The sequence below is a fragment of the Bos taurus genome, chromosome 7 (assembly GCF_002263795.3).
Source record: "Bos taurus isolate L1 Dominette 01449 registration number 42190680 breed Hereford chromosome 7, ARS-UCD2.0, whole genome shotgun sequence".
NCBI classification, from domain to species: domain Eukaryota; kingdom Metazoa; phylum Chordata; class Mammalia; order Artiodactyla; family Bovidae; genus Bos; species Bos taurus.
Window position 1 is genome coordinate 2,233,301 of NC_037334.1, and position 23,783 is coordinate 2,257,083.

The window sequence follows — 23,783 nt, forward strand, 5'->3', positions numbered from 1 at the left end:
TCTTGCTCAGGGGAGCCCACTGTGGTTCTTGTCGGCTTGGTTCTTTGTTGAAATGCTGTGTTTTTTTACTGTACTGTCTTTGGATGTCACAGGAGACAGCTCCGGGGCACACTCAGCATGTTATTAGCGACGTGAGTGCAGACCTGCCCCCTTTTCTAGAAATAGCAGGGAGCCTCTGCAGCTTCTATAAATGTGGCAGACTGCAGTGTCAACGAGGCTGACTCCCGTCTCACCTTCCTGAGAAGTGAGCATCCTCAGGCTATCTCTGGCAGAGAGCCTGCGGCGGGTCCCCTGGAGGAGGTGGAAGAGGATGGAAGAACAGAGAAGTGGGGTGTGGCGTTGTGGGAGGAGAGCGCAGGGATTCTCTCCACACATGTTTCAGTAGGATTGTAGCCAGCAGGGAGGGCAAGCCACGTAGTCTGCTCACGCTCCAAACACGCAACCAAGTATTAATACTTGAAAACAAAGACAGCAATGTCTCTTCCGTAATCGTGGGATTTTAATTGAGGGAGGTGACTGAATGATGACACAGAAAAGTCACTTGTCATTAAAGAAGAGCTTATTACTTTCATTTCCTGAGGGAAGAGCATGCTGTGCTGTGCACCAGGTTCAGTTAGGAGGCAGAAGGAGCAGGGGAAAGTCTGGGCCAGAGCTTTTATTGGGGTTTCCATAGTGGGAAAGGGGAGGCAGGCAGAATAAACAGCTTGGGGTTGGCCAGTTTGAATAATTCTCTAAGACTGCATGGCCAGAAACTGGCTCTGTAGCCCCTTCGTAGTCTGGAGACCCAGCCCTCAAAGGTCTTTGTAAGACAAAAGGCAGAAATCAAAGAGAAAAGGGAAAGGCAGCAGTCTCACAAGAGGTGGTGAGAGGAGGATCTTGAGGGGTGAACTGGCTCTGGGCTTCCTGGCAGCCAGGGCAAAGAGGGAAACCTGTGAAGCTGCGGCGCACGCTAGAACAGGCGGGGAGCAGAGCAGCTAGAGGAGAGGCTGTCTTCCCTGCTGAGTGTGGGCATGGGTGTGAACGTGGCCTCAGGCAGTGTGCTCACACCCCGGGTCTGCTCCGCACAGAGCTCTGCGGCTGGGAATGGTGTGCTGTCGCAGGGCTGTAGCGAGCAAAAGGACTGGAATGTGTTACTGCCTCTACCAGGTGGCCTCGGGCAAGGAAACATCCCTGCTCTGTGTGGAACGAGTTTTAATACTAGGGTGGACAGTGTTGAGAGGATTCATCGAGAGAATGAAGGCAGAAGCGGTCCTACCAGCTCTTGTGTCCCGCCCACACGCCCCGAGACAGACTGAGAGGGCACCATTCCTGGGAGCAGTGTGAGGGAGGGACCTGCAGGCCGAAGCTCTGTGGGGAGCCCCAGAGGGCCGCTGCGTGGACGCCAGGGACACGGGCAGAGGCCACGTCTGATTCATGTTCACGAGGACGCCAGTGTGCTATGCCAGGGCAGCTTCGGGACTAAGGCCTGGTAGCTCAGCTGGTAAAGGATCCACCTGCAATGCAGGAGACCCCAGTTCAATTCCTGGGTCAGGAAGATCCACTGGAGAAGGGATAGGCTGCCCACTCCAGTATTCTTGGGCTTCCCTGGTGGCTCAGCTGGTAAAGAATCCGCCTGCAATGTGGGAGACCTGGGTTCTATTCCTGGGCTGGGAAGATCCCCTGGAGAAGGGAAAGGCTACCCACTCCAGTATTCGGGCCTGGAGAGTTCCATGGACTGTATCGTCCATGGGGTCACAAAGAGTCAGACAGGACTGAGCGACTCTCACACTAGGCTGTGCAGAGTCCGCTACAGGTTACAGTGTCCAGATGAGTGGATGAGTGAGCAAGGAAAAGGCTGGTCCTTGGGTGGGTGTCTTGCTGATCCCTTTCATGATGCCAATTGTCATGCTGTTCACACTGTCCACGCCGTTCGCTGAAACCAGGGTAGGCAAGGCAAGAGCTAAGAGGCTGGACGGAGACTCGAGGAGCCGCTGGAACTGCAGACACATTTATTCTCTCCTGGCTGACGCGGCAGCCATAGCAGCAGACGTAACATAACACAACTGCACACAGCGTCTCTCCTGGCTGACGCAGCAGCTGTAGCAGTATTCACGCTGTGTTCTCTCCTCTCGTGGCTGACCCAAGGGACACAGCCGTGAGGCAGCAGTCACGCCGCCCCTTTTTACGTGGAGCTCACATATCCCTACAGCGCAAGTAACTCGCGGCTAAGCAAGCACCTCGTGATGCGCATGCGCAAGGCCACAAATGTGCTCAGCTGTTACATGGTCATTATTTACAAAATGTGGGGTGAGAGAGCCTGCACACGTCATCTGGGCCACTTTGCGCCCTCCCTGCAGTGGGCACACAGGCTCTTTCTTGCTCCGAAGCCCCCTCTCCTTCCTCTGCTTCAGGCTGCCAAGGGAGCAGGCGCCAGGGCCCAATGGGGAGTAGGGTCTCAGCGGGCACCGCATTTCCCCCATCCCTCTGCAGAAGGTGGGCTGTGACGGGGTGATCGGCTCCAGCAAGCAGGAGGACAAGTGTGGTGTGTGCGGAGGGGACAACTCCCACTGCAAGGTGGTCAAGGGCACGTTCTCGCGCTCGCCCAAGAAGCTTGGTGAGTGCACCCCTCCCTCCCCCTGCCCAGAGGCCCGAGCCGGGGGCTGTCTGGGAAGAGGGGCTCTAAGTCTGGGAGGGTGAGGTGGAGAGGCAACCTTAGGGGTCGCTGTGTCAGGCCCCAGGCTGGGTGGGGACAGGGAGATGCCAGGGTGTGGGGTGCACAAGGTGAGTCTTCAGTGCCTTTATTTGAGGGCTCCCTCCCCAGCTCTCCAAGGCTTTCTAGCCACCACTGGCCTCCCTTGCTCTCTGCCCCACCACTGCCGCCCCCAGGCGCCTGTGGGTGGGACCTTTGACGAGCTAGCCAGTGCAGCCTGCGGCCTAGGGAAACGTAGGCCTGTCCCAACAGGGCCACAGGAAATTTGGGGCTGGGGAACTTGGGGTCCCTGGCCAAGGTGGGCTCTGGGAAAACAGCCCTTTGGATGAACCTCCTTCCAGAGTGGTCCCTCCACCTGGCTTCGGGGCTCTGGGTGGGCCTGCAGCAGCTGACTGCTCTGCCTCTGACTGAAATGGGGAGAAGCCACTTTGGTGGGCTTCCCGGGTCCTCACTGGTAAAGAAGCTACCTGCCAATGCAGAAGACGCAGGAGATGAGCGTTCCATCCCTGGGTCACAAAGATCCCCCGGAGAAGGGCATGGCAACCCACTCCAGTATTTTGGCCTGGAGAAACCCCAGGGACAGAGGAGCCCGGTGGGCTATACAGTCCATGGGGTCACACAGGGTTGCACAAGACTGAGTGACTGAGCACACACGCAGGCACGCAGGCACTTTGGCTCAACTCTTTTGGAAGAAGGGCCTGGAGCAAACCTGCCACACTCCACTCAGAGCTGGTGCTGGGCTGCTGCCAGCTGGCTGCTGCACAGTCCCATGTGAGCAGGCTGTCTTTTGTTTAGGGATTAAGCTGCTGAGGTCCAGGGAGACCGAGCAGTTTGCTGAAAGCCTCTCTCTTGGTTGTGGCATCTTAGCTCCATGCGGGGCATGATTCCGGGGCTACTCGTGAGGACACCCACCAGGTTTTCAATGGAAGAGGTTGAAGAAGCGCCGGGATTTGAAAATGAGCCGGAGGGCTGTTGCTGTCTGGGATATACTAGCTTTCCCATGGGCCCCTCTCTCAGTGGGCAGTCAGAGCCCATCAAACACTGGGCCTCTGGAACCACCATGGAGGGCAAGGCCCTCCTCACATTGTCCGCATTTGACAGCCTCTCCCTTCTCTTTTGGCTTTGTCTCCCCACATCCCAACCAAGGTTACATCAAGATGTTTGAGATCCCGGCAGGAGCCAGACACCTGCTAATCCAGGAAGCAGACACCACCAGCCATCACCTGGGTGAGTGCCAGAGCCAGACAGCGCAGTGGCTCCACAGCCTGACTCTTCTGGGGGTCGGGGGCCTGACTGGGAGGCATGGGCTGCAACCCTATCTCCTCTGCCCCTGGCTTGGCCCAGCTGATGGGTGGGTCTCTCCTTTAGTACTTTCCCAATGGAGAAGCCTTCCCTCACAGCAGTTTTGGAGGGACATGTGTCTAAGACATGCCATACCTCCCACTCAAAGTCGAAGGGGAAGCCCCTCGCTCACTGGAAGTCAGCAAGTTCCACAAGCAGTGGGTGCCGAGGCCAGCTGGTAGATGGGCTCCCATGGTGCGTTTGCATATTTTCATTTAGTTTCATTTTGAATTCGAGCGGTTCTTTTGGAATAGAGATGCCTGGCATCTCTTGGAAATTTGGATGTTCTGACAACTCGGGATGCCCCTTCTCACATGGCAGCCCCTGTGGCACTGTGCTCCTGCAGGCTGCCTGGAACCCCTCACAGGGGTTCACTCATCCACACGCCCCCAAGTTGCAGGGCCAAAGTAGGAAGTGATGCTGGGGGTCAGTGAGGGGACCCCACACAAGTCCTTTCTCCTAGTTTGGGTTCCATCTTCTTCCCTGTGCCCTGGAGGGGTCAGGGGTTCCATGACTGCGGGCATCTAGCACCTCCGCTGATGTGAGCAAACACCACTCTTTTTAAAATGCAGATGCTTCTTTCTTCCTTATTTTTAGAGGAGACTTTTATGTTGCTGTCCCAACATGGACAGCCAGTACTCCTTGTCTTAAGTAGGAGGCAAATATAAAAGTCAATCCCTTAAAAAAAGACACTTCTACCTAAACATTGCTTCCTGCCCAGGGCTATCCCTGCAAACAAGGAGGGAGGGTTAGTGGCAAGCCGGGGACCTCCTGGCACTTACCACGGCTCTCAAGGGAGTCTAGGAAACTTGTGCAGGGAATGGTTTCCTCACTGTTATCCTGTGATTTTTGTGCCCAGTCTGTGGCCTCCCTGCTAAAATCTTCCAGCAGCCCCCCAGGAGCCGCTTTCCACACTCTGGCAAGTGTGGGGCTTTGTGCCAGTGGATTCTCATCTCCTGGACATTCTTTGTGGATGCATAGTAGGCTGGGTCTGGAGAAGGCGATGGCACCCCACTCCAATACTCGCCTGGAAAACCCCATGGACGGAGGAGCCTGGTGGGCTGCAGTCCATGGGGTCGCGAAGAGTTGGACACGACTGAGCGACTTCACTTTCACTTTTCACTTTCATGCATTGAAGAAGGAAATGGCAACCCACTTCAGTGTTCTTGCCTGGAGAATCCCAGGGACGGGGGAGCCTGGTGGGCTGCCGTCTCTGGGGTCGCACTGAGTCGGACACGACTGAAGTGACTTAGCAGCAGCAGCAGCAGCAGCAGCAGCAGCAGTAGGCTGGGTGGTCCCCGAGTCAGGTCAGGCCTCTTTGGGATGTAGGGGACTGGTTGGGTACCAGGCTGAGCCATAGTTATCAACAGGGTGGGAGGGTGTGTGGGACACATGCTCACCCCAGGGCAGGAAACCCTGGTGTCCACCAGGTACCCCTCACCCAGGGAGCTGGGTCAGGGAGGGCAGTGGCCCTGAGAGCCCCCTGAGTGCTCCAAGTAGACCGTAGGGACGTGGCCCTGGTGGCTCCTAAGTCCCTACCATGGAGCCTCTCCTCCAGGGCCTGAGAGGCAGATCCAGGAAAGAGCCCCAGACCTGGCAGAAGGGCGGGTCAGAGGGAAACCTAAGTCCAGTGCAGAGAAAGGGGACAAGGCAGGTTCCCAAGGCGGCTTGGGTTGTCAGTGGGACTGAAGGAAGAAAAGGGGCTCTGCTCCCCACAATTCCCCCAACCTGTTCAAACTAGTGAACCCTGATGACCTCCCACGCTTCTGCCCCCGGGTGATCGTGGCTGTCTTCCATCCTTCTGTCTTTTATCGTTCAGCCGTCAAAAACCTGGAGACAGGCAAGTTCATTTTAAATGAGGAGAATGACGTGGATCCCAACTCCAAGACCTTCATCGCCATGGGCGTGGAGTGGGAGTACCGGGATGAGGACGGCCGGGAGACGCTGCAGACCATGGGCCCCCTCCACGGCACCATCACTGTGCTGGTAAGTCAGACAGGGGCCAGGCCCGCCGCTTCTTGCAGCGTGAGGCGGGTGAGGCAGGTGGGGCAGATGGCTGCTGGGGAAGGGGTCGGGTGGTTCCTGGGAGCCCTGAGCCTCCCTGCAGCCTTCAGGCCATGTTCTGCACGGCCCCTCCTGGCCTGACCTTTGAGCTGAGGACCTCCGTCTCTGTGTCAGAGTGAGGAGCACGCATGGAGCCACCGGTCTGGCTCCTTGCCCTGTGTCCCTGGGCGACCAGAGACAAAATCCCCTGTAAGCATTTAGGCTTCCCCTCCACAAACAACTCTGGGCGACATTCACGGCCACCTCTCATCGTGCTTATTCTTGTCTGCTACTGCATTCAAATCCTGAAGCTCCCTGGGGGTGACCAATGGGGCTGCAGGAAATTGGACTGCGAGACCCAAGTCACACTAAGCCTTTGTCTCTGAGCAGCACTGGACCCCGGGTCCCCTGAGTCCAGGACCACAGGCTGCTCCTGGTGATAGGAACACAGAGAGGGTTGGATTTCCTAATTTACTTTTTAAAAATTAATTTCAATTGCATATGCAATATGTTTTGTCAGTAAAAAAAAATTAAAACACTGCAGATAAGGCTCAGGTGCCTTTTGCCCCTCTGTGAAGGTGAGCACACCGTGCTGGGGCTCAGCGCTCCACACCAGGGTGTGCAGCAGGGGGCTGGGGTGTTCACGCGCACCATGCTCTGCTCACCCCGCCCGCGTGCACTTCCGTCCCCAGAGATGCCTCTGCTGCCCTGCCTTTGTCAGTGCACATACAGTCGGGCCTCAGTCCTGCTGTTTCTGTGTTGGTAAATTCACCTACTGAAAGTATTTCTAATCTCCAAACTGGGACAGACACACCTCAGGAGAAATAAGTAGGTTAGGTTCCAGGCCACCACAGTAAAGTGAATATCATAGTCATGCAAGGCATGCGGATGTGTTTGTTTCCCAGAGCACATGGGATACTATCCTGTGGTCTGTGAAATGTATGATAGCCTTAGGCCTGAAAAACAATGTACATACCTCAATTAAAGATAAAGAGCAAAAAGGCAACTACATAATAAAATCAAAGACCACTTGGTCAGAGATCACCATGATAAAAGTAATAATAATTGTTCTGCTGAAAGAGTTATGTCCTGCTGAGACTTACTTTTGGTTTCAGGTTCAGAGGATTCACTGGCAAAATAACCACCCTAGGCTTTCCTGGTGGCTCAGACTATAAAGAATCTGCCTGCAACGCAGGAGACCTCAGTTCAATTCCTGGGTCTGGAAGATCCCCTGGAGAAGGGATAGGCTACCCACTCCAGGTTCTTGGGCTTCCCTGGTGGTTCAGATGGTAAAGAATCCACATGCAATGCAGGAGACCTGGGTTCGATTCCTGGGTTGGAAAGATCCCCTAGAGGAAGGCATGGCAGCCCATTCCAGTATTCTTGCCTGGAGAATCCCATGGACAGAAGAGCCTGGTGGGCTACAGTCCATGGGGTCACAAAGAGTCGGACACATCTGAGCAGCAAATACAGAGCACATTTAGTAAGCAAGAAATAGGAAGTTTATTACATTAGTGAGTTACAGTATGAGGACAAGTAATATAGTAAGAAATTATTATACATACATCGCCACAAGAAATATATATATATTTGATGCTGCTGCTGCTGCTAAGTCGCTTCAGTCGTGTCCGACTCTGTGCGACCCCAGAGATGGGAGCCCACCAGGCTCCGCCATCCCTGGGATTCTCCAGGCAAGAACACTGGAGTGGGTTGCCATTTCCTTCTCCAATGCATGAAAGTGAAAAGTGAAAGTGAAGTCGCTCAGTTGTGTCTGACTCTTAGCGACCCGGTGGACTGGAGCCTACCAGGCTCCTCCGCCCATGGGATTTTCCAGGCAAGAGTACTGGAGTGGGGTGCCATTGCCTTCTCCAATATATTTGATATATAAATATATATTATATATAATATAATAATAATATACAATTATATTATATTAATTAAATATAATATATATAAATTATATATAATAATAAATATGTTGTATATTTAGATTTATAATTATTATAATGATTATATTAATATAATCATTATATTGTAATAATTATATTAATAAAATAATTATATTAATATAGTATACTATGTGTTATATATTATATATAAAAATATTTTATAAATATATAAAAACATATAATTATATATTCTATATAGAATATAATATATTATATAATATTATATAATTATATAATACTATTCTATATATTCTATATTATTTATATAATATATAATATAAAATATATCAATATAAAATATCTTATAAATATATAAATTTATAAACATTTTTAAATATATAAATATATTTTGTAAATATATAAAATATATAATACATAATTCTATATTTGTATATATTATATATAATTGTATAATGTATTATATATATTAAATATTAAATTAATTAATTTAATTAATATAATATATAATTGTATATATTATATTATATACAATTATATATAATATAATGTATTATATATAATAATATAATTAGTTATAATATAATTATATGTATTATATACTGTATTACATAATATATGTTATATATATTATAATATATAATGTTATTATATTATTAATTAATGTTATATATATATAAATATATATATATGATATATATCACTAAATTGGGAACCATCCAGATCTAATCTGGAGCTCCCAGTACATGGTACAGCAAGACACAAACGCATGCATCCATACTCAGGCGATGCTGGGCTGTCCCTGGAACAGCAGTCTGGACCCCCAGTTGAGAGGTTCTGGGCAGTTTGTCCCCCTCAACCTCCCATCCCTTCTCTCACTGTTGAGACTCCAGAACTCAGTTCAAAGCAGTCCTGCTTTTATTTCAAGCCACAGGTACCTTTTTGTGGAGATGCAGCTCTGGCTATTATGTTGAAGCCTTGTATGTCTATTCGTAAGTCTCAGAATGTCAGCAGATGCCTGGGAAAGGGCAGATTCCCAAGGCCCAGGAAGCTTCGTGACTTACTCCCTTTCTTGTGACTTACTTCCTTCCTTATCTGCTGGCTCCCAGGATCTTTTGCCATTTCTGCTAGTGAGCAGCTTGGCAGGTAACTCCTTTCAGGGTCTCTGTTTAACAGTCAGTAGCTTTTGAAGCCTTAACAAGACTACTTCCGTTGATTTGTCCAACAGTAATGAAAACATTTGAAAGATTGTGGCAAGTACCAAAATGTGACCCAGACAGACAAAAAGTCACCAAATGCTGTTGACAAATTGCGCCAATAGACTTGCCGCACATGGGGCTGCCGTAAACCTTTAAGTTGTTAAAAGATAACGTCTGTGAAGCACAGTGAACCGAAGCGCCATAAAGCGAGGTCTGCCTGTGCTCTCGGCGGAGCAGGGAAAGTGTGAGCGCCTGACATGCGTGCTCCCAGCAGAGCGGAGCCAGGCCTGGTTCTGCTACTTATTTCAGCTCCTACTGTAAACAAGCGTCTTTTCACACTCTATTTACTGCCATGTTCTTTGCCTTTTTAAGCTTTCGGAAGATAATCTCACTGTTTAAAATGTCCCCAGTTGTGGCTGTGAAGTGTGCCTGGTGTCCCTCTGCGTGGAGGCTGTGGGTTTGCCCCGTGGAGAGACAAGAATGCATGTGTTACTGAGCTTTGTCCAGGCACAAGTGCCTGGGTGCTGGCTGTGAGTTCAGTATCAATGAATCAACAGTGTGTACTGATTAAGGTGTCTAAACAGAAACACCCATAGAATACGCTTATGCATAGGCTGTTGATGAAAATGTCATGACCAGAGGTTCGCTGGCCCAGACCCTGTGTTCCCCAGTGGTTCAGTATGGGCAGGTTCAGTGTTTGCTGGGACTTTCTAGAACCTGACTACTGGGAATAATGAGACTTGGCCAGGCATGTTCCTCAGGCTGACCTTCCTAACCAGGTCTCTAGGGGAGAGTGGTGGGGGACGGGCATATTCACCCCTGTCTCCGGGGCAGGTCATCCCAGAGGGGGACGCCCGCATCTCACTGACCTACAAGTACATGATCCATGAGGACTCGCTCAATGTGGATGACAACAACGTCCTGGAAGACGACTCTGTGGGCTATGAGTGGGCCCTGAAGAAGTGGTCGCCCTGCTCCAAGCCCTGCGGTGGAGGTGAGGGGCTTTCTCAGAGCCGGGGCCCCAGAGGAGAGGGGGATGAGCAGGAAGGGTCTCCTGGGTGAGGAGCTCCCTTCAGCCCGTGGTCTCTGCTGACTGTCTGGAGTGAGGGTTGTGCCAGCTATGAGAACACAAGCAGTGACCTCTGCCCAGGTAACAAGGGCCTAGCCCTGCCAGGGAGGTGCCAGAGGGTGGACAGGAAGGGCGGGTGCTCAGGGCTGCTGGCCAAAGGCAGCAGGGGGGCATGTGTGGGGTTGCCTGACACCAGCACCCACCTGCATCATCATGGGAAGGAGGTCACCGTGAGGGTGGTTTGGATAGATCACTGTGACACCGGGAGGCAGGCCACAGGAAGGACTGGGCCATGCTGGAGACCAGTGGAGAGGCCTCCTCTGCAGGTCACCCCTGAGTTCATTCAGAAAGGCCTTTCCTTTCTGGGGCAGGGCTGGGTGCAAGGAGGTCCCACCTGCCTTGGACCTCAAACTTGGGTACGACGTAACAGATAGGAAGCTCTGATCTGCCCAGTGTGTTCGCTGCTCCTTGGGGGCTGGAGGAGATGAGAAGCAGGAGAGGACACTCAGCCTGCAGAAGCAGGTGCCCAGGACAGACCACCTTCAGATGCAGGACCACGCAGGCTCCCATACAAGATGAGACAGGGAGTTCTCCCAGTGCTGCTGCCTAAGTAGGTGACACCCAGCCGTCCCCTGAGCCACCCAGCCCTGGATTTTATCAGCGTGTCCTGTTGAGCCTCCCTCCTGCATTTCTCTTGGACTCATCTGCTGTTACCATCTTCCCAGTCCTGGTGGCATCCTCACTACCTGACTGGCCCCCACTTTAAACTATTAAAGGGGCAAATTAGACCATACCCTTTCCTGGTGTCGTAGTTATCAGCAGATCCTTCTGCTCTTGATAAAAAAACAAAATGCTCCTCATGGCCTCCAAGGTCGAAGCAACTCTCTGACATCTCCCTCTGCCACCGGCACTCCCAACCCTCGCTCACTTGGGCCTGTCCGTGCTGGCTTAGCTGGTTTTCTGGACATGCTGCGCTTCTGCCTCGGGGCCTTTGCACGGGCCATCTCCTGCCTGGGGAGCCTCCTTCACTGCTTTCCATGAAACCAGAGCACTGGGGTGCTGTATTTCCTGGGGCACCCCCAGATGCCCAGTCTAGCTCAGGCTGTCCTTTCATATTCTGTCATGTCTAATGCACTAGGCCGAGATTTTGAGACTTACCCAGTTGACACTTTGGGCTCTATAGTCGTCTGTTTTGGAGGTTGTCCCCTGACTGTAGAATGCTGAGCAGCATCCCCAGCCTCTCCGTGTTCAATGCTGGTGGCATCTCCTTTCCAGTTGTGACAACTAAGTGTCCCAGACATTGCCAGATGTCCCCAGGGACAAAATCTGCAGCAGCTGAGAACTGCTACACTAGACTGGCTGAAGGAGCCTTGCAGGCTGTGTTCCATGTTTAGTGAGGTTCTCAGTGCATATTAATCCAAGGTATCGTCAATGACTAAATGCTGGGAGAAGGAATAGAACCTTCCCTCCTGCCCCAGGAAGCCACCCAGCAGGCTGCTCTCCCTGGCCTGGCACCCTCACTTGGCCTGCAGTGCTGGGCGGGCACCAGGCTGGACTTGTCCAAACTGCCCCACCCTCGCCCCATCAGCAGGACAGGGAGAGCAGGGCTGAAGTGGCCTGAGGAGCCACCCCTCCACGCCTGCGGGAGGGCCCATGCTGTCCCGTTGAGCCCCCTCAAGCTCTCATCTTCAGGGTCCCAATTCACCAAGTATGGCTGCCGCCGGAGGCTGGACCACAAGATGGTGCACCGAGGCTTCTGCGACTCCGTCTCAAAGCCCAAAGCCATCCGCCGGACCTGCAACCCACAGGAGTGCTCCCAGCCCGTGTGAGTGCCGGGGCTCTCTGGCCCCCAGCCCCACTAGAGGAGGGGGGAAGCGTCCTGGGGCTTCTGTGGATGGTGGCGCAGGATCAGGTTTCTCGGTGGCTCTGGGCCCCACAGGCCCTGAGACGTTTCAGAGTCTTTCTCACTCAACATGTTCTATGGAGTCTAAGGTGTTTGAGGCTGTGCAGTGGCCTCCTCCTTCAGACTTGCTAGAAGGAAACAATAATGTACATCTTTGTGACCCCGTGGACCGTAGCCCACCAAGTTCCTCTGTCCATGAATTTTCCAGGCAAGAATACTGGAGTGTATTGCCATTTCCTTCTCCAGGGGATCTTCCCAACCCAGGGATTGAATCTGCCTCTCCTGCACTGGCAGGCAGGTTCTTAACCATTTGGGCCACCTGGGATGCTAGAAATGATAATAAGTACTAATGCTCAGATGGGGAAACTGAGGCTCTGAGGGTATCGGGCTTGCTTCTGGCCCTGTGATAGATGTTTCCCTCACAGTTCACCCCAGGGGCTGCAGCCTTGACCCTCCAGACCCGGAATTTGATGGGGCTGCATTTCTGGGCCCAGGTTCCTTTTGCAGGGCCCCGAGCAGGGAAGATGTTGGGTAAATAGGCAGGTGGGGGCCCTTTGAGGACAGGTGCTGAGGGCTTCCATGCTGCTGCCCAGAAGGGTTGGTGAGGTCAGAGGGCAGAGTCAGGAGGCTAAGAAAGGACAAAGGCCACCCCCAAACCAGGGTTTCCCCGCAATGGGCACGCTTGGGGTTCATGGTCTGCAGGACCTCAGGCAGGGGTACAGCAAGCCTCCAGGGCACCTTCCTGACACAGGGAAGATGCGCCTGGAGGAACAGGCTGCCCTGCCCCTGTCCACCGGGGTTTCTCCAGGGGCTGACCGTGTGCTGTGTGCCCTGGCAGGTGGGTCACGGGTGAGTGGGAGCCGTGCAGCCGGAGCTGTGGGCGGACAGGCATGCAGGTTCGCTCTGTGCGCTGTGTTCAGCCTCTGCACAACAACACCACCCGCTCCGTGCACACCAAGCACTGCAATGACGCTCGACCCGAGGGCCGCCGGGCCTGCAACCGCGAGCTGTGCCCTGGCCGGTGGCGGGCTGGATCCTGGTCCCAGGTGAGCAGTTCCCCGGCCCTGTGTCCTCAGCCCCGAAACCAAGCTCGGGGGGGACTGAGGTGGCCAGGGTGATCCGCCTTGGCCTGGATGCCGTTCTTGCCCTAGGCCACGTCCGTAGGTCTCAGGGCACCCATGCTTCCCTGGCTACTGTTCTGTGTGAAACTCAGAGGAATGTGTATCTTTACTCTGCAGGGCAGAGGCTCCCATGTGCTACGGGGGACTGGAACCCCAGAAGACTAGGGGCAGCCTGGGCTCCAAGATGCAAAAGGAAGCCTGGGCTTTTGTCTCTGGGGCAGAACTGTGGCTAAAAGACCAATCAGACTTGCAAGAAGGGACATGAGCAAAGGAGGGCTTAGATCTAGCTGAAAAAATAGTGAGGATAGTCTCAGGGGCTGGAGGAGAGTTTTGGGGGCAAGGCTGAGCTGATGTGAGCACTGACATCCAGCCCACATGCCTGGTGGGTCAGGGGTTGCCAAGACCAGCTTTGGGCTCAAAGGTTCCCACAGAAGTTGCTATAGTCATGGTTATGCTTTATTACAATGAAAGTTCTATTGTTGTTCAGTCGCTTAGTCGTGTCCGACTCTTTGCAACCCCATGGACCATAGCATGCCAGGCTTCCTTGTCCATCATCAACTCCTGGAACTTGTTCAAACTCATGTCCATTGAGTCAGTGATGCCATCCAACCATCTCATCCTCTGTCGTCCCCTTCTCCTCCTGCCTTCAATCTTTCCAAACATCAAAATCTTTTCTAATGAGTCGGCTCTTTGCCCCCAGTGGCCAAACTATTGGAGATTCAGTATCAGTCCTTCTAATGAATATTCAGGGTTGATTTCCTTTAGGATTGACTAATTTGATCTCCTTGCAGTCCAAGGGACTCTCAAGAGTCTTCTCCAACACCACAGTTCAAAAGCATCAATTCTTCAGCACTCAGCCTTCTTCAAAGTCCAACTCTCACATCCATACATGACTACTGGAAAAACCATAGCCTTGACTAGAAGGACCTTTGTTGGCAAAGTAATGTCTCTTCTTTTTAATACAATGTCTAGGTTGATCATAGCTTTTCTTCCAAGGAGCAAGCATCTTTTCATTTCATGGTTGCAGTCACCATCTGTAGTAACTTTGGAGTTCAAGAAAATAAAGTCTGTCACTGTTTCCATTGTTTCCCCATCTATTTGCCAAGAAGTGGTGGGACCAGAGGCCATGATCTTCATTTTTTGAATGTTGAATTTTAAGCCAGTGTTTTCACTCTCCTCTTTCACTTTCATCAAGAGACTCTTGAGTTCCTCTTCGCTTTCTGACATAATGGTGATGTCATCTGCATATCTGAGATTATTGATATTTCACCTGGCAATCTTGATTCAGCTTTCGTTTCATCTAGCCCGGCATTTCACATGATGTACTCTGCATATACGTTAAATAAACAGAGTGACAATATACAACCTTGACATACTCCTTTCCCAGTTAGAAACCAGTCTCTTGTTCCATGTCTGATTCTAACTGTTGCTTCTTGACCTGCATACAGGTTCCTCAGGAGGCAGGTGAGATGGCCAGGTATTCCCATCTCTTTAAGAATTTTCCACAGATTGTTGTGATCCACACAGTCAAAGGCTTTAGCATAGTCGATGAAACAGTAGATGTTTTTCTGGAACTCTGTTTCTTTTACTATGACCCAACAGATGTTTGCAATTTGATCTCTGGTTCCTCTGCCTTTTCTAAATCCAACTTCAGCATCTGGGAGTTCGTGGTTCACGTACAGAGTAGAATCAGTAAAGGGAAAAAGCGCTTGGGTGAAGCATCTGGAGGAAACCAGGCACAAGCATCCAGGTGTCCAGGGTTTTCACTGGGGATCACTCATGGAAGCACAGGGTGCCTGCGTGACTGACATCCATTAGTGAAGCCCTGGACCCCAGAAGGAAAGCAGATGCTCACCACAAATAATATTCTTGGTGTAAACCAACCAAACAAGTTGGTAATGCCTGATTCAGGACCTCAGGCACACAGGTATATGCTCTTACCAGACAGACGGTTCCATGAACTCGGTTCCCAGGAGTTAACCAAGGGCTAGTTCTGAAAATAGGCCTTTCTTGGGACTGGGCAGGTTCAAGCAACCCAGTCTGCTGAGTCAGCCCTTTCTCACACAGGAGGCAAGAACTTGAGAATCATCCTTTGGCTCGGCTGGGCTGAGCTGTGAGCAGAGCCAGGAGTCTGGGCATGACGGCTTCTTCTGGCCCCTCCCAGTGTGGTGACGCCAAGGGGGCCAGAGGCTGGAGGGGACGGTGCGGGTGCTGGTGGCACAGAGCTCTGTGTCCAGGGGGAGGGAGCGTCCTCTGCTAACGCCTCCTGGACGCAGGCAGAGCTTTCCTGGTGATCTGCACTGCATAGCCGTTTCTCCGGGCCTCAACTCCTCTAGATGGAGAAGGGAAGCACTCGATGCGAGTCCAGAAGTGCTGGGCTCTATCCGGCCCTGCAGATTTGCTCTCTCCAACTCACTTGAGAGCCCAAGAGCCTGAGGCAGCTTCCAGAGGCCAGGGCAAGGCTGGGCAGACCTCTAGCTCACACTCTCCCCTCTGTCCCTCTCCACCTCCCAAGTGTCGTGGGGTCACCCACTTGGGGAGCCCTTGAAGACCTAGCCTAGCATGGGAGGTGGGCCCTGACTGGTACTCTTTGTCCGCAGTGCTCAGTAACCTGTGGAAACGGCACCCAGGAACGGCCAGTGCTCTGCCGAACTGCGGACGACAGTTTCGGGGTGTGCCGGGAGGAGCGGCCTGAGACGGCAAGGATCTGCAGGCTTGGCCCCTGTCCCCGTAAGCCCTCTGCATGCAGCAGGTCCGGGGAGGAGGGTAGCCCAGGCAAATGCAGCTCTTCCCACAACTGGCCAAATACAGCATCTGTGAACTTGAAGGAGAAGCCAGGGCCACCCAGGCCTGGTCTGGGGCCTTTCCCTGGCAGGAAATGAAAGGAACTGGCATTTGCCATGCTCATCTCCAGGCCAGGCCCTAGAGAAGGATGGCATGGATTCAGCCCATCGCTGCCTTCCTGGCACGCCCATCGCTGCCTTCCTGGCACTCCCTTTTGGTCTGGGAGAGAAACCAGATTCATGGTGACTGCACATCAGGGCTCAGCCCATTCCTGTCTGGGTAGGGGTTACCTGTATGAGTAGGGGGTACTCATATTAGTAGGGGTACCTTTGTGAGTATAGAGGGTACCCACGTGAGTAGGGGGTACCTGTGTGAGTAGGGGGTACCTGTGTGAGTAGGGGGTGCCCATGTGAGTAGGGGTACTTGTGTGAGTATAGATGGTACCCATGTGAATAGGGGTGCCAATGTGTGTGGGAATACCTGTGAGAGTAGGGGTACCCATGTGAGTAGCATGTATCCATGTGAGTAGGGGGTTCCCATGTGAATAGGGGTACTTGTGTGAGTAGGGGTACCCTTGTGAGTATAGATGGTACCTGTGTGAGTAGGGAGTACCTGTGTGAATAGGGCACCCTTGTGAGTAAGGGTGCCCATGTGAGTAGAGGGTACTTGTGTGAGTTGGGATACCTGTGTGAGTAGGGAGTAGGGGGTGCCCGTTTGTGTAGGGATACCTGTGTGAATAGGGGTACTCATGTGAGTATAGATGGTACCTGTGTGAGTAGGGGGTATCTGTGTGAGTAGGGGGTATCTGTGTGAGTAAGGGGTATCTGTGTGAGTAGGGCACCCTGTGAGTTGTGTTACCTGTGTGAGTAGGGGGTATCTGTGTGAGTAGGGGGTGTTTGTGTGAGTAGGGGGTATCTGTGTGAGTAGGGTTACCTGTGTGAGTAGGGTTACCTGTGTGAGTAGGGGGTATCTGTGTGAGTAGGGGGTATCTGTGTGAGTAGGGCACCCTGTGAATAGGGTTACCTGTGTGAGTAGGGTTACCTGTGTGAGTAGGGGGTATCTGTGTGAGTAGGGTTACCTGTGTGAGTAGGGTTACCTGTGTGAGTAGGGGGTATCTGTGTGAGTAAGGGGTATCTGTGTGAGTAGGGCACCCTGTGAATTGTGTTACCTGTGTGAGTAGGGGGTATCTGTGTGAGTAGGGGGTGTTTGTGTGAGTAGGGGGTATCTGTGTGAGTAGGGTTACCTGTGTGAGTAGGGGGTATCTGTGTGAGTAGGGGGTATCTGTGTGAGTAGGGTTACCTGTGTGAGTAGGGTTACCTGTGTGAGTAGGGGGTATCTGTGTGAGTAGGGGGTATCTGTGTGAGTAGGGCACCCTGTGAATAGGGTTACCTGTGTGAGTAGGGTTACCTGTGTGAGTAGGGGGTATCTGTGTGAGTAGGGGGTGTTTGTGTGAGTAGGGGGTATCTGTGTGAGTAGGGTTACCTGTGTGAGTAGGGGGTATCTGTGTGAGTAGGGGGTGTTTGTGTGAGTAGGGGTATCTGTGTGAGTAGGGCTACCTGTGTGAGTAGGATTACCTGTGTGAGTAGGGGGTATCTGTGTGAGTAGGGGGTATCTGTGTGAGTAGGGCACCCTGTGAATAGGGTTACCTGTGTGAGTAGGGTTACCTGTGTGAGTAGGGGGTATCTGTGTGAGTAGGGTTACCTGTGTGAGTAGGGTTACCTGTGTGAGTAGGGGGTATCTGTGTGAGTAGGGGGTATCTGTGTGAGTAGGGGGTGTTTGTGTGAGTAGGGGGTATCTGTGTGAGTAGGGTTACCTGTGTGAGTAGGGGGTATCTGTGTGAGTAGGCGGTATCTGTGTGAGTAGGGCACCCTGTGAATAGGGTTACCTGTGTGAGTAGGGTTACCTGTGTGAGTAGGGGGTATCTGTGTGAGTAGGAGGTGTTTGTGTGAGTAGGGGGTATCTGTGTGAGTAGGGTTACCTGTGTGAGTAGGGGGTATCTGTGTGAGTAGGGGGTGTTTGTGTGAGTAGGGGGTATCTGTGTGAGTAGGGTTACCTGTGTGAGTAGGGGGTATCTGTGTGAGTAGGGCACCCTGTGAATAGGGTTACCTGTGTGAGTAGGGTTACCTGTGTGAGTAGGGGGTATCTGTGTGAGTAGGGGGTATCTGTGTGAGTATGGGGTATCTGTGTGAATAGGGTTGCCTGTGTGAGTAGGGTTACCTGTGTGAGTAGGGGGTATCTGTGTGAGTAGGGGGTATCTGTGTGAGTAGGGCACCCTGTGAATAGGGTTACCTGTGTGAGTAGGGTTACCTGTGTGAGTAGAGGGTATCTGTATGAGTAGGGGGTATCTGTGTGAGTAGGGGGTATCTGTGTGAGTATGGAGTATCTGTGTGAATAGGGTTACCTGTGTGAGTAGGGTTACCTGTGTGAGTAGGGGGTATCTGTGTGAGTAGGGGGTATCTGTGTAAGTAGGGCACCCTGTGAATAGGGTTACCTGTGTGAGTAGGGGGTATCTGTGTGAGTAGGTGTATCTGTGTGAGTAGGGCACCCTGTGAGTAGGGTTACCTGTGTGAGTAGGGTTACCTGTGTGAGTAGGGGGTGTTTGTGTGAGTAGGGGGTATCTGTGTGAGTAGGGTTACCTGTTTGAGTAGGGGGTATCTGTGTGAGTAAGGGGTATCTGTGTGAGTAGGGCACCCTGTGAATAGGGTTACCTGTGTGAGTAGGGTTACCTGTGTGAGTAGGGGGTATCTGTGTGAGTAGGGGGTATCTGTGTGAGTAGGGGGTATCTGTGTGAGTAGGGCACCCTGTGAATAGGGTTACCTGTATGAGTAGGGTTACCTGTGTGAGTAGGGGGTATCTGTGTGAGTAGGGGGTATCTGTGTGAGTAGGGCACCCTGTGAATAGGGTTACCTGTATGAGTAGGGTTACCTGTGTGAGTAGGGGGTATCTGTGTGAGTAGGAGGTATCTGTGTGAGTAGGGTTACCTGTGTGAGTAGGGGGTATCTGTGTGAGTAGGGGGTATCTGTGTGAGTATGGGGTATCTGTGTGAATAGGGTTACCTGTGTGAGTAGGGTTACCTGTGTGAGTAGGGGGTATCTGTGTGAGTAGGGGGTATCTGTGTGAGTAGGGTTACCTGTGTGAGTAGGGGGTATCTGTGTGAGTAGGGCACCCTGTGAATAGGGTTACCTGTGTGAGTAGGGGGTATCTGTGTGGGTAGGGTTACCTGTGTGAGTAGGGGTACCAGTGTGAGTAAGGGTACCCATGTGAGTAGAGGGTACCTGTGTGAGTACAGAGGGTGCCTAATGCCCTGAAAGGAAAGCAGCCAGAATCCTGACTGCGCTGGGCGCCTTGCCAAGGGCTGGACACACATTACCTCTTTGCTCCCGACAGTTCATGAGATAGACCCAGTCAGGAGTGCCTGCTACAGACCAGGGAGCTCTGGCGGTCAGGTGTGTCTGCCCCAGCCGAGGGGAGTGTAGAGCCAGGATCTCTTGTTCCCAGCACTTCTCAAGATAAGGCGGTGCTGGTGGGGCCTGCATGGGGAGTGACCCTGTGTAGCTGAGGCCCAAGATGCTTGGTGTAGGAGAGGCAGGAGTTGGGCCTGGAGGGTGACTGGGGCCCGCCTGTCCCTGGGACACCAGAGTCCATGGAGCCCTCCTGTCTGGGGTGGGGGGATTGGAGGCCCAGACCCGGTACCCTAGCAGCCACAGGTGCCTGTCTTTTCCCTCTAGGAAACACCTCTGACCCCTCCAAGAAGAGCTACGTGGTCCAGTGGCTATCCCGACCGGACCCCAACTCGCCAGTCCAGGAGACCTCGTCAAGTAACCGGCCCGTTTATAACTCTGTCTCTGCCCTCCAGTGCATGCCCTGCGCCTTGTGGAGCTTGCCGTGGGCGCCCCTCCTCTCTGTCTATGGAAAACTCCCCTGACTCTTCCTGAGCTCTGTTGGTGGAATCTGTTTCTCCGGGCATCTGTGCTCGGCTGTCTCCTTTGGAGCCACCTGGCCGGGAGGGCCAGTCCTGCAGAGGCACGGCCCGGGGCACTGGCCTCTTGTGGGGTGCCAGGACCTGGTGGTGATGGCTTTTAAAGGGGCAAAGATCTGTCGTGGTGCTGGAGGGGCCAGAGGCCCAAGTGTGAATGTGACCACTTTGTGACCGCCTCCCAGGGCCACAGCCCTCCAGGCTGGAGCTGCAGGTTGGAAGTTGAGGGGGCGCCCACCTGCCCCCTTTTAAATGCCGCCTCCCGGAGAGGGAGCCCAGAGGGGTCTCGGGCATGCAGTTGCGCGTCACCAGCCTGGCGCCCGGCCCGTGTCCAGCAGTGTTCCAGGGGCTCCCCAGCCTCCTCTGCTGCTGCTGCTGCTGCTGCCCCTGTGCTCAGTGTGTCCTCCTGACTCGTGTGACCGTGGCCTGCTTCCTGTGGCCTTTGTGCCCAGCTCACACAACCCTTGGCCCCCATACCCGGCCCCTCTTGGGGTTCAGGTAAAGCGGAAGAGGCAGGGAATGTGTCCCTGCGGTGGGACATCGGGACACACCGCCACTTCCATTCTCTGTCCATTTGCTCCAATGGCCTTTCTCATCGTGTGCACATGGCCCCATGCACAGGGGCGAGAAAGTGAGAGCTCAAGGCTGTCTCACATGGATGTGGCCGCCTACCCGTGTGAACAACTACAGAATTACCTCAATTTTTATTGCTTTTTTGCTTAGATAAAACTATGTAGAAGATGCCTTAAAGTTGAAAGGTAACAGAATTGGCTGCTAGCTCCAGCTTCCGAGGGGAGACATGACCCAGGCAGGAGGCAGGCAGTGCAACCTAGAGGCAGGCGGCCGGCTCACCCACCTTTGGCCAAGGATAAGCCTTCTCAGTTCAGGAGGCCTGGCTGAGTCCAGGAGTCCAGGAGGCCCAGGCCTGTGCAGGGCCCCAGGTGCGGGATCACCTCTGTGGAAAGGAGGCCCGCTGGAGGCCCCTTGGCGCTGACTGTTGTTGGAGCCCTGAGCGCCCTGCCGCTGGCACAGCCGCACACCAGGGGGTGACTGGCCTGGCCCTTGGTGTGACGAGTGCAACAGTCCAGCCGGCCACTCCCCTCCTGCCCCAGCCCTGGCCCCTCTTCATAGCGTCCCCGCTGGACAGCGTCCAGCTCTCCCTTGGCACTAGTTACTGTTATGTAAATATGCGGTGTAACACATACTAATTCTCACGACTGTTAACTTCCAACTTTGACTTAGGCGATGTGAGTGGCACGCGTGACTCTGGGAAGGTGCAATGCGGTCCTGGGCATTGTGCTCTCTGTCTATATGCACTTTGGTTCATCAGGGATATTTTATTAGTGTTTTGTATGTATCTAATGACGTATTATATAGGTTCCATTATCGTTGCTTTTCTGGTTTTTTTATGAGACAACGTTAGTGTGTGCCAAAGTGACTGTGAAAATGACCTTTTACTCTTACTAACCGTGGAAAGACTTCCTGTCATGCATCCCACAAATAAACTCAATAAAAGTTCAGTGAAACTGGATGCTTGGGTCTGGCACACTGCTGCCTCCTTCTTTTCACCTCTGTGGCCAACGGCGCTGTAGAGCTGCAGGTGCCGTTCTGGAACATCAGTTCCTCAGTTTCTGATTCCAGTGACTTTCCTGTCCCCCTTACCCTGCTCAGCATAGATGCTGAGGGCCCCTCCCCCAACCCGAGGCCTAGGCCCCCTCCCCAGGCATTTTTCAAAATATGATAGCAGCCCATGGAGACGCCCCACCATGATTTTTGAACCTTTAGTGCTAACAGGCAGCTTGCAGGAACACCTCGGTTTTCTCCTTGTAGATAAGGCCTCATAGTTGGGAACAGGGCCTGTCTTTGGGATCTGAGCCTGTGGAATGGGAATCTGTGTTTAGTAGTGGAGACAATGTCCAGGTCATTGTGCCCTGAGCCACCATCAGGCCAGTGCCCTGGCTCCTGGCACAACTCAGGGGCTAGGCCAGCCTCCGGAGAGTCTAGGCTGGAGAAGGACAAGGCAGCTGTGGCTCTGAGCTCCTGGCCTGCAGCAGTCACACAGGTGTGTGCCCAGCCATGCCTACCTTGTCTCCCACGGCCTGCCCTCAGGATCCACGGGGCCTGTGTGTCCACTGCCCTTGCTGACAAGGACCACACAGCATGTCAAGGTCCACCATGGGGCCTCCCAATCTGGGCATCTGTCCTTCCCATTCCCACGAAGGGGTCCTGTTCCAGGGCGGAGGGAGTTCATGAGAAATGATGACCACCCAGCACTGTGGAGATGGGCGTCAGGGCACAGGGTGCCAGGTAGCAGCCTTTGGGTGGGGGTCAGAGTAGCCATGACTGAGGTCAGCCTGCCCAGAGCTCTGATCATCGAAAGACTCCCAGCTCCAGAGATAGGAGATCAAGACAACTGTGCCTGATGAGCTGTGTCCACTAAGTCTCCTTGCCCAGACAGGTCAGGAGAAATCCCTGCTGAGGGCACCCTGTCTATAGCGTTGCAGGCAGGCCACCAACAGGACTGCTCCAATAAAACCCTGTTTACAAAACCAGGTGGAGGGACCAACTTGCCAACATGTGTGGTTGGCAGACCCCTACCCTAGACTGACGTGACACCGGCGTCTCAGGATCCCTGCCTGGTTGGAGACAAGTGAGGGAGATGCTTAATGCCAGTCCTGATCTTTTGTGAAGGAGGCGGCACAGGCGACGGGAGAGGGCGTCTCTGGGGCAGGGGGGCCCAGTCCCAGCAGCATGGCCAGGCCTGCCCCATCCTTGTTGAGACCTGGCCTCTGGCCTCCCTGCCCCAGCTGATGGCCAGTGCCTGGGGGAGATGCCACACCTAGCGTTACCAAAGCCCCGTGTGTCTCCTGAGGGCAGTAGGCATGGTTTTCACGTGCCTACCTCAGTGGCTGTCAGGGAGGGTAAAGGGGCCAGGAGGGAGGAAGGGAGCAGAGGCTCTGAGCATGCTCCACCCAGCTTCAAACAGCACTGTTCTGATTTCATCTGTCTCAGATCTTGAATATTTAATGTAAAATTTTATCCAAGGTTTTAAAACCCTGAAAGCCACATTTCAGGATCGTTTTAGTTTGATTTCAGGAATTGACCCTCTGTGCAAGACCATCTGCCTTTCCCCTCCACACGTTGGCCTGTTCCTCCGTCTCAGGGTTAGGAAGACCGGGGCTTTTCCTAAACAGCCCATCTGTCCCTAGCTCTTCATGTCGTCAGCCCTTGCCCAGTCATGTTTCCTCCTTATTTCAGCCACTTAGCAGCTCAGAGTCAAGGTTGGGTCCCTCTCTGATGATATATGCCTCTGTATGTTCTTGCCTGTAGCATTGCATTCTAACATCCACGAATTCCTTGTTTTGGACTCAGTTACTTGCATCTGTCTTATTCACATTGAACACTTACATATTCTTTGATTCTCTGTTCTAGGCTCTGGGATAAAGGGACACCCGGATACAGCTTCGGGCTCTGCCCTTTGTAGCTTTCAGGATAATGAAAGTGTCAGGCATTAGTTACCTTGCTGCTGCTGCTGCTAAGTTGCTTCAGTCGTGTGCGACTCTGTGCGACCCCATAGACGGCAGCCTACCAGGCTCCCCCGTCCCTGGGATTCTCCAGGCAAGAACACTGGAGTGGGTTGCCATTTCCTTCTCCAATGCATAAAAGTGAAAAGTGAAAGTGAAGTTGCTCAGTCGTGTCCGACCCTTAGCAACCCCATGGACTGCAGCCTACTGGGCTCCTCCATCCATGG

General features: G+C 53.0%; 1 protein-coding gene across 1 annotated transcript in view; it reads left to right on the forward strand.

Moving 5' to 3' along the window:
- Positions 1-23,783, forward strand: part of ADAMTS2 (ADAM metallopeptidase with thrombospondin type 1 motif 2) — a 245,248-nt gene that overhangs the window by 217,869 nt on the left and 3,596 nt on the right. The window contains 8 exon segments of the mRNA NM_174631.2: positions 2,470-2,593; positions 3,836-3,916; positions 5,850-6,016; positions 10,014-10,173; positions 11,941-12,073; positions 12,990-13,197; positions 15,873-16,002; positions 19,785-19,874. Coding sequence (NP_777056.1) covers positions 2,470-2,593; positions 3,836-3,916; positions 5,850-6,016; positions 10,014-10,173; positions 11,941-12,073; positions 12,990-13,197; positions 15,873-16,002; positions 19,785-19,874 — 1,093 coding nt within the window.